The 10,665-nt window shown below is 40.8% G+C and overlaps 2 protein-coding genes across 2 annotated transcripts in view; one reads left to right on the top strand and one right to left on the bottom strand.

Annotated features, from left to right (window-relative positions):
- Window positions 1–2,640: 2,640 nt before the first annotated feature.
- rh50 (Rh50-like protein) lies at window positions 2,641–5,451 on the bottom strand. The gene has a single exon (XM_060836367.1). It carries the CDS (start codon window positions 4,735–4,737, stop codon window positions 3,307–3,309), a length of 1,431 nt encoding a protein of 476 aa, XP_060692350.1. The 5' UTR covers window positions 4,738–5,451; the 3' UTR covers window positions 2,641–3,306.
- arfgap1 (ADP-ribosylation factor GTPase activating protein 1) overlaps window positions 5,237–10,665 on the top strand; it is a 79,848-nt gene continuing 74,419 nt past the window's right edge. Inside the window, exon 1 of the mRNA XM_060836369.1 lies at window positions 5,237–5,340. The gene's annotated coding sequence lies outside the window, so the exon portion shown is untranslated. The remainder of the gene's footprint in view (window positions 5,341–10,665) is intronic.

The following is a 10,665-nucleotide window of genomic DNA, read 5'->3' as shown; positions in this document are numbered from 1 at the left end:
GTATGCTATGCCAAAAAACCATTTTCAATGTCCATTTTTTATACAAACATCTGTAGTTCATGTGCATTAAAACAATATAATCTGAGGTTCATGTAAAATGGTGCTTGATGTGTTTTTTCTTTAAGAATAACATTGGGTTTTGTAAGCAATGGGAATTTGATTATATTCATATATAATTGACTATCAACCTTAACATTTAGCAAAATCAGAACAGCATTGTCATACCATGGAAGTCTGATTAAACTGTAAGTCCAAGATTATTTTCTCATTAGCTTCTCTATTTGGGAAGCATGTTTGTTAAGTGAATGTTAACAGCTCAATGAAATGAATAATCTAAAGGAAGAGTTGGGGTGAAATTTATGATTGCAGTGAAAGCTGTCAATAATGGAAGTAGCAGGATCAAAGCTCAAAGAATAAGCAACTAAGCAAATTTAGCTTGAGGTAACAAGGCAGGGGCTGGGGTTTGGTGCAGATAATGAGGCAAAGAATAATACAAATGTGACACATAGAACTCATTTTTTTATGTGGAATTTGAATAAACAGTAGCATTGAAGGGAACTTAAGAAGAGATTTGTGGAGAAGTCCACAGAAGAAAATATTCTACAGTGCTCAAAGAATCAAATGTGAAAGGGTCTTGAAGCCATGGAAAAGGCACAAAATTGATTAATTAAGAAGATACTATGAGGAAGACCTGAAAACAAGGGCTAGGCTCTTTGCAGCAAACAAAGTTATATGTTCAAAGTCTTGGAAGTAGTTGCGAGGCAAAATCTTAAATTATTATTTATGAGTCAATAGTAATGATTATGATAAGAAGAATAGAAATTAGAATAATTTTTTGTATGAACATTTACTAGAGTGGAATGTATTACTTCTGTGAATAGTTAAACCAGATCAATCGTAGCATTCTAAATGGCATTAAATAAATCTACAAAGAGGAAAATTACAGTGTAGAAAAAAATTAAATCACAGTATATATAGCTAGCACGAATTCAAGTATAATTTATGCACTTGAGTTTAACAGTCACCTTCAAGATGTGTAATATCTAAATCTCTGTGATGCAATTAAACTGCATGGTGTGAACTATATGATTCTCAGAAGTCTCAGTTTCAATTTTGATAAATCAACTGAGATACAATGGGAGTGCTACAGTTAAACTGTGTCCCTTAAGTAAGAAGACAAAAAAAATGTCAAAATTCCTGCTCCTGTTGTAACTGGATGATTCCTGTTGAATAGTTTGTGAGTGTAGAAGCATCTAAAGGACATTTGAGTTAAGTTACAATGATTCTGTAAATAGCTGACCAAGACTCTCTCAAGATAAATGAAGTGTAGTTAAGTTGGCAAGGAACTAGAGGGCTTCCTAAAAAGCTACTTTCTATACCTAGGTATGAGCATTGCCTTGATAAGTGGAAATGGGTCAAAGAGGTAAAAGATAAATTTAATTTGCTGCGGATTGTATAGAAGAACTGAAATTATTGAAATTAGTACAAAAGTGCAAGTAAAATATAAATGTCAGAATCTGAAAAGGAAAACTTAAGACAAAGAACAGGGTTTACTATTAAAACACTTTAAAACTTTAGAAGCCCTTCAGATTCTTCTTCAAGATTGAGAAACAAAGCAAGAAAGTTATAGAGATAGGAATGAGTTGTCTGAGGTGGAGCAGTACTGTAGGGGAGTATAACAAGTAAAATACAGTATTCATTAAAATACAAAAGGTTGCATCAAAATAACAACATGTTGAGACAGTTAAGTAAGATAAATGGAAACTGAAAAAAAAGAAAAAGAGCTGACTTGAAATAAGTTAGTGAATTAAACCAGAGAAGAATTGCAACAGTGAAAGAAAACAGTGTTAACTCAAGAAATAAGAGGAAAGAATGAAAGGTCAACCATAATCAGTAGGCAAATGTACTGACCTATACTTTAGACTTGTTTTGCTGCAACTGTTCACAACCTTCAGAGAGGAAATAAAGGTCACAAAAATAAGAGGATGGAATTAAAGGATTCAGGATGTAAGGGGTACAGACACCAATGAAAAATAAACTAAAACAGTGAAGGAAAGCACCGTCTTTCTGGCTCAGTTGGCAAATGCAATATAAATCTGAGTTGTAAATACAAGGCACGTGTTTTGATTCCAGTCTGTGCTGCAGTCACTGATATCTGTTCAGATGTCATGTGAGCTTCCATGCCTGTTCCCAGTGACCATTGGCCAGGAAGGCAAGTTGGCAAATTGGACAGGGTTCGCGCTGCATAGCAATAAGTGCCATCTGTTAGTAGATGTATTTGATGGGGTGTGGGGAGGTGGAGGTAGTAGGGGGTGATGGAGTAGGCTGAATTCCTAATGAGTGGAATGGTTTCACTTCAAGATGATGACAGAATTTGGCATGAATGTGAGTTCCCCTCCCCGTGCCATTAAATAATCTGTCAAAATTCATTATACTAGTTTCCATACTAAGGCTGGTGCAGTTGTAAAACATTCCAGAGGATCCCATGAAACTATAACATTTGGGAAAGAGGGAGAAAGAGGGAAAACATTGACAAATGTACAGATTTGGGTGAAACTAAACAGATATGGAGTCAATAAAGTAAAAACAAAAGTTGCTGGAAACAATGTACAGCAGGAAATTACTGAACACTCTTGATCATTGTGTTTGAACAACTTTATTTGAATTTCTTAAAACTACTCATTACCTTAACCAGAGTAAATAAAATTCTTTTAATTATTATCTTGTCTAAAATTCTTCATGAAAATCTTATAGTGTGCAGTTTAGAAAAAGGTAAAATAAAAACTCACTCTTACACAAGTACTGGCTGAATGGCTCATCTGTGTAGACTTGACCTGGCTGGTAGACAGAGATTGACATTAATGATTAGCATGTCACTGTGTGTTAACAGTCAGGTACCCCAGACTTGTGAATTTGTATCTCATTCGCCGAAATGTTGTAGGTGGAAAAATACAGTAATCATTTTTAAAACAAGTGTGACAAATATGTTCTGATTCACATTCCGGGCAATGTGTTATTTGCAAAGCTCATGGAATGTGCAGGAGTTGTGAATGATTTTGGAGGAGTGGGGCACATCCTGATTCTCAATCACTTATAAGAAGTTAGAGCGTTGTGCGATCCTGAAACAGTAATTTGCAACTCAATTCGTGTTAAAGGCTTCTCTTTAATAAGTATATCTGGGAAAGTATTTGACAATTAGCATAATGTATGCTAACCACAAGGTGTTTTTTTTCTAAATTCAGGCAGGTCCTGGAGACTGATGTACAGGCAACGATGTTCGGGCACACAACTAAAAGTAGTTTGAAATCAAACCGGAAGTTTAAGGCGCTGGTTATTGTTCGCGTTGTTTTTATTGGTAAATTCAAATTCTTCTTTCTCTTCCACCTCGGGTACTTCAAAGTAAGGGTCGTCATTGAAACAATACTCGTCTTTGGGCTGAGCCAGAAAGGGGAGTTTTAGTATGAAGCCAGTGACGGTCCCTCCTAAGACAGCGATACCCAAACAGACCCCAATAGCTGCCGCCTGATACTGGGCCTGTTCCCATGCGCTGCGGCCACCTCCAGCCTTCAGGTGCGGCAGCACCCCGACCAACTCGGCCAGCTTGATATCCCCTTCCTTAGGGACCCGCTCCGGGAAGGTATCATACAAGCCATGGCCATATCTCTCATCGGTTGTCAACAGGATAGTGGCAATTCCGGCAATAGCCCCGACAAAGCCAGGGATCCCGTGCAAGTTATTGATACCGCAAACGTCTTGGATTTTGAGTTTTTTGGCCAGGAAGGGAGTCAAGTATTTAAATCCCACGGTGCAGAGCACCGAGGCGATGCAGCCCAGGGCGAATGCCCCGGCTGGAGTCACCATCATGTCGGCTGCAGAGCCCACAGCCACGCCGCCTGCCAGGGCAGCATTCTGGATATGAGCAATGTTGATCTTGCCCCGTTTGTCCAGTAGGCTGGAGATGGCGAACGTGGTCAGGGTACAAGAGCTGAGACCGATGTAGGTGTGGATCACCGCCCGGTGCTGGCCGTGCCCATTCGCTGCGAAGACTGAGTTAAAGCTGGGCCAGAAGACCCACAGCAACAAGGTGCCCAGCATGGCCATCTTGTCCGAGTTATAGTCCGCCCCCTCGTCCTTGTGCCCATCTTTTAAGCCGGGTCTGTACAGCACGGTGGTGACGCTGAGTCCAAAATAGCAAGCAAACAAGTGGATGGTTATAGACCCTCCGACGTCCTTGATTTTAAGAAGCTCCATAATAATCCACTCGGTTGCAGTGAAGATGGGCACCTCCAGCAGGGACAGGATGAGGATCTGCACTGGGCTGGTCTTGCCAAGGACGGCTCCAAATGAGATCATGACAGTGGCACAAGCGGTTTCTGCGGTCAGTAAGTTGTAAACTCCGATGTGAATCCTGCCGTCGTGGAAGTGATAGAACCAGCCTTGCACCAGCAGAGCCCACTGCACGGAAAACACCGCAATCATAAAATTGAAGGCAATCCCTCCGTACCCATACTTCTTCAGGAAACCCATCAGGAGTCCAAAGCCCACAAAAATCATCACCTGGACGTCCTGAAAGACTGGGAAGATGACATACAGCTGATTGTGTCTGTGATCTGTCTCATTGCTGTGCGCTGCAGCATCAGTGTGTTCATCATAAGTCACAAAAAGCGCAATCAGCACGAGTAGGATCCCTTCCAGGAAGATGACAAGGAAGGGCAGCCGGCAGCGTATAGCGGACATCTCCCTCCCTGACGTGCCACTGTCAGAGCTCCACGGACTTTGCAGCGGCTTAGCTGCTGTGCACTGGACACGTTGCACCAGCTTGGTTGGTGTTGTCTCCCACTCCGAGCGCTAACTGGCTGCAAAGGGCACTTCAAAAGGCACTTTTATATATTGAAAGAAACACGTGACTTGAACTTTGAGCATTCGGTGCACCCGCTTATCTCTTACTAGCCAGAGAGTCGAAATAATCAATTATTTGCATTTTTTCGCCAAGTTCTCTGGAAATTACTTTCTAAAAAGGGATCGAAGACCAACCCTCGAGTGGTGTCTTGTGCAATACTCGAATTCACAAAGCCCTTTTCAGAAGATTATTTCTGCTTGGTTTCCACACCCGGGGCAGGGTTGACCCCTGTTCACATAACGAGAAGTTTTCAGAGGCGTTCTGAAGCGGACTGTGGTCCCGCGCCTATGGCTGGCCGGATGTGTCTGTGGATTCGCCGCGCAGTGCCTCCGTGTCAATTTGTGCTCTGCCATCTCTTCCAGAGGATTTCAGTCAATGAGAATGAAACGCCGGGTTAAGTGGAAGTGCATTGGAACAGCTGACAGCTGAAGTTGACCACAGTAAGTCCAAAGCCTCCGGAATTTGTCGCTGTTGGTTATTTGGAGCACTGCAAGGATTTGAGAAATCTCTGTGGTGCACTGCCAGGTTCCCATTACATAACGCATGCTAGAACTGGCCTCGTTGCACAAGGGGAACAATAATGTCATGCAATCACACTGACTCGGAGACTCCGACAGGGAGTGTCCGAAAGTCTGGTTGGGTGTTGCTTGCAGACTACCTGCTCCTGATGTAAAATGCTGAGGTTCAGCTTGTCTATGGCTCGGCTTCAGCCTTGGCCATTGGAGGGGTGCTGTTCAGAATCCGGAGCAGGCAATCGAGCCCATAGATTTCCACAACCTCTCGTAGGCCAGCTGTGAAAGGACTTGCATTAATGTAGCACCTTTCATAAGTTCGGGATGTTGGATCAATGAAGGGCTTTTGAGGGCAGTTGCGGTGTAGTTTAGGGAGACTCAGCAACCAGTTTTGGGGAATGTTTCTTGGTGTAAGCCATCAGTCTACACCATGGGGGGGGGGGGTGGGGAAGCTAAAGTTTGAGGAATCTCACAGCATTTCATTCAGCAGGTCAGTGCGGATCAGTTGAATACACCAGCTGTTTAGTACCTGAAATAGTTTTCTAATAGCGCCGAGAAACCACGTGCTTTCAACCTGCCTCGAGTTTTTTTAAAAATCAACATGCCTGTCCGACGTGTGTCGCTAACAGTCTGAAGGCTGCGGTTTCTGCACCGCGACTTTGTCACTGGATCTTGGAATACCACAAATTACATCCCATTTGTTCTTGACGAATAGTTCGTGACTTTTTCTTGGGCTATGGCAACAGAGGCTTGTTCTTTGCTACGACCATCATCAAAGGTCCCGGTCCCAGTACCCATTTGCGATATGTTGCTCAGCTATTCACTTTCAAAGGAATCCACTTCGATAACTATATGACAACATCGAATTATCTCGCTCCTTCACTTTTCTCGATCCTATCATCATTTCTGTCTTGTTATGCCGCATGACACGACACGACAAATTCGGACAAAAAGTTCCTCCTTTAATTGAAAACTAAGAAGTCTGAAACAAAGAATTTCAGTCCCAATCGAAATCGCTTCCCCCTGCCGTGAACTCAATCCTTTCCCTAGATGTTCACTCGAGCGAGCCAGACTATTGTAAACTTGAAACACAAACAGAAAGTGCTTGGAGACACTCAGCAGGTCTGGCAGCATCAGTAGACAGAGAAGCAGAATCCGCGGTTCTTTGTTTTACTTTACTGTAAACTTCAGCATCCTGTTAATCTCGACATCAATTTCAGAGCCCCAAGGTTAATTTCCCAATTCCGCCCGAATGTTGGGAACCCACAGGCATGGAGAGTACATATAAGGCGAAGGCAATTGTGCGTGGGATCTCCATTGCTTTACAGCTATTAACTTTCGTCGACTGGCATTGTTCCTGCTGGGTTAAGTGAGAGACTGTGAGCAAATAAAGAATAATTAGTCTTTATTGCCTACATCATCAAAATTACTTCCTTTCAGTTTTACATTCCTCTACCCAGCCTAAATCACAACTGCTTTCAGCAGATATACCCATAATTTGCTTCCAATCTACATGTCTCATCATCCTTCTTGTCTCCACCTTCCCCAAGTTTCAACATTTCCAAACACCTGCGTCAGGCAGAAGCCCACTATATTCTACGTATTCGTTGCTTCTGCCCTTGTTAACTTGTAGAGACTCAGTCCTCCACACCTGTAATTTAAAATTCTCTCCTGGTTTAAGAATCGTAACCAGCAGCCACCCCAGCTTCCCCCACCAAATAAACCCTCCTTCCCTTGTTGAGTTTCAGTTTGGCTCAGTTGATGGCATTCATAGTAAAAAAGCTGTTGGTTCAAGACCCCAAACTATAAACAGATACACTAAGGTGTGTGTAACAATGTTGTATTATAGGGACCGGTACTATTTGGAGTGGTCTGAGAACTCTGTGTACACGCTGGCCACTTCCTCTGACTACTGCACACCGACGACAACACTTCAAAAAGTAATCCATTCGAATATACAGTGTCTCTGAACAAGCTGGGTTGGTGATAAGCTGCTATATAAATGCAAGTTAATTATTCTACTACTGTTGACAGTCAAGTATCTGCAAAACAGCAATGAGAAAGACTAGAATAAGGACAGAAACTCCCATTTAAAAAAAAACGAATAATGGAATAGGATATTCACTTGTACATTTTTTTAAAATTACCTCGTCCTTTTACAATGCAGCATTCCCTTAGCATTTCACTTCTATGCTACGTTTTACATTCTTCACTTTAAAACTTTCCATTTGTCCCTTCCTCTGTATTCCCGTTTGCCTTTAAAAGCACCATGAAAACTGTATTTTGACCCGGTCATTGGTTAGTACTTAACAAACAAAGTTTAAATAAAACAAAGAATAATTGAAGCTGGAAATCTGAAACAAAAGCTTTGAAGAAGGATCCTGGACTGGAAACTCTGCTTTCTCCCCACAGATGCTGCCAGACCTGCTGCGTTTCTCCAGCAATTCTGTTAACCATAAAGTTTGTTCTCTGTTCATCCATTCCTCTGTTATGTGTCTCAGGATTTATTTCTGCACTAAAGCCAATGTGTCACTGCAAATATAGTTCTTTGCTTCTTCTCCCACAAACTTGTACATTTCCAGCAGAGGTAATCAGACGGTGATTAACACTGAAGAACCTCGTTATTTATGCTTCCCCAATCTAAGAAAGTGAATGACTATTGTATAAGCATACTGTGCTCTGGCTAAGATCCACTAATTTAGTGCAGATCAGGGATCAAACCTGACTCATTTTGCGCTGCATGGCAGTTCCGCAAGGGATAATTCACCAAGTCATTGAAAGAGAAAGAATTAATCCCTCAAGAACCTGGATGCTGTTCCTAATTAAGAAATGCTGGGAATTGTTGCAGTAACCCCTGACCAGGCATCAAAAGGATTACTGCTGAATTTAGAGTGCAAAAAGCCACAGGTGAGCTGATTGGTTAATGATGATGAACCTATGATATATGGCTCTAACTTAGGCTATGAAACAACTTACCATTCTCTATATTCTTGACAATAAGAATAATAATGCTAGTATCCCCATAGTATCCACACAAAATTCCATTCCCTCCTGGGCATTAAACTAACTGAGTTATCATTTTACGTGGAGCAAAGCTTCTAGTCTGTAATTTCTCCATCAGAAAACCCAATCATCTCTGAAATATGATGATCCATTCCTGCCTTGGCTCATCTGTTGCTGAAAACGTTCTTTCATACCTCTGTTGTCTTCAAACATGAATATTTCACTGCTATCCTGGTTATCCTATCCTCACCTACCCTCCACAAACTGAAGCTCATCCAGAACTCTGCTTCCCATATCCTGACATGTGCCAAATTCCATTCACCCAATTTAATTGTTCTTGCAGATCTATATTGTTTTTAGTTGACTAATAACTTGATTTTGAAATTCCTATCCTTGCTATTGTCCTTAGCTTACTCCCTCTCTATCTTTGTAGATTCTGACAACCCAATAATTAATGTTCCTGCTAGGTTGTGCAGATGTATGGCACACAACAGCCTGGATGGTATGATCGCAGGTCTTTGCCCAGAGGCTCACTGAAGAGGTTACCTAATATGGTGACAAAACGTCTGAAAATGAACCTTCCAGCTCAACGAGCAAACTTACATCCATCTCCTTCTTTTTGTCTGATAACAGTCCTGTGAAGCATCCTGAATCATTTTACTTAAGTTAACAGTGCTATATAAATGCAAGTTATTGTTCTATCATTTACCTCTATTTAATATCAGTACAGAATTAAGACAGACTTTCACACACATTTGTTCACAGAAATATCCTTTGTATTGGAACATATTGGCATCAATGCCTAAGCTGTTATTGTCCCAAATATTACAGTTTACATATGCATGGCATACTTTTAATTTTGATGTGAACTCACTGTAGATTGTGTAAATCAATTCAGGTCGTTTGGAGAAGAGCCAGAATTCTCTATATGGCCTTTGCCATATAATAGTTGGACAATTATCTGTCCTAATTCATATATAGATTATTTGGAAACACCTACTGTATGAGTCAACAGATCCATTTGGGCTTACATTTTGTGAAGGAACTTGCCAGCTAGTCATCTTTTTTCATCATTGAACAATAATGACCTTTGAGACCAAAGACTGCTTTGGTTCATTGGATGTGTTCAGATGGTTTAGATGATTAAACATTGACAGGGAATTCAATTGTTGAAAAGGAAAGCTTCATGGTTGATAACAAAAAAAGTTTCAAATACCAGTAAAGTTGAGAACTCTTGTATCGACAAATAAAAAAAACACATGTATAATAACACCGAGGGTAACTGCAACATTCTAGATCATACTGAAATTACTGCTTAATCTCCAAATGTATTTTCATATTTTCAGCAGTTTTCTCCTTGTACCTGTGTAGTTAATTGAGTAAATATTAAAAGGAATCCAACAAGTTAAAAGATACAACATATTTCATATGTGTGCTTTTGAAAGCAGTATCAGTTTTAAATGCTAAGATATAGTACATTAGAAAAAGGCAGGCTGTTATAGTATCTAGATTAGAGTGGTGTTGAAAAAGCACAGAGGTCAGGCAGTATCCGAGGAGCAGGAAAATCGATGTAATTCCTGACCTGTTGTGCTTTTCCAGCACCACTCCAATCTAGACTCTGATTTCCAGTATCTGCAGTCCTCACTTTTGCCAGGCTGTTATAGTATGTCTATAAAATGTCAGGCAATTCCCAGTTAAATGAGCAATCAGTTATTTCATATTAAGTACATCAAATTATATAAAGGCAGTGCAGGGAAATGGCATTGAGGTAGAAGCTCAGTCATGACCTCGTTCAGTGGGGGTGGTGCTGGTGTGAAGGGCCAAACAGCGTACTCCTGCGTCAGTTTCTATGTTCCTATCTACTCGTTTATATTCATTTCTCAGAAACACATTGTAAAAATCAAGGAGTGTAACAGTTATACAGGTCCTGTTCATTTGTTGTTATAATGGAAAAGTTTCAATGGAAAAGTTTCATTTCGTTTAGTTTGTTGTGCTTTTACCTGATGTGGCTTTGTAGCTGGTGTAAATAATATGTCTGGCAAGATTCAACAATCAGCTCCAAAACCTTTACAGATGGTGTTTAGTTCCAGCTTTTTCCGTTTTTATTTAAACGATGGACACCTGTGTGTGCTTTGGAATTTACAAGAGAGAAAACTGTAAACTGATTCACACTTTATTGTCTAGTTAATGCGAAGCAGCATTTGCTACAAAATTTGTATCTATTTGGATAACACAAGAAGGCAAAGTTAG

Source organism: Hemiscyllium ocellatum, chromosome 15 (genome assembly GCF_020745735.1).
Source record: "Hemiscyllium ocellatum isolate sHemOce1 chromosome 15, sHemOce1.pat.X.cur, whole genome shotgun sequence".
In the NCBI taxonomy this organism is placed as follows: Eukaryota; Metazoa; Chordata; class Chondrichthyes; order Orectolobiformes; family Hemiscylliidae; genus Hemiscyllium; species Hemiscyllium ocellatum.
The sequence above is the reverse complement of the archived record's forward strand: the minus strand, read 5'-3'. Positions and strand labels throughout refer to the sequence as shown.

What these genes read in the sequence shown, in the direction of transcription:
- rh50 (XM_060836367.1), bottom strand. Translation starts at nt 4,737, where the DNA reads ATGTCCGCTATACGCTGCCGGCTGCCCTTCCTTGTCATCTTCCTGGAA.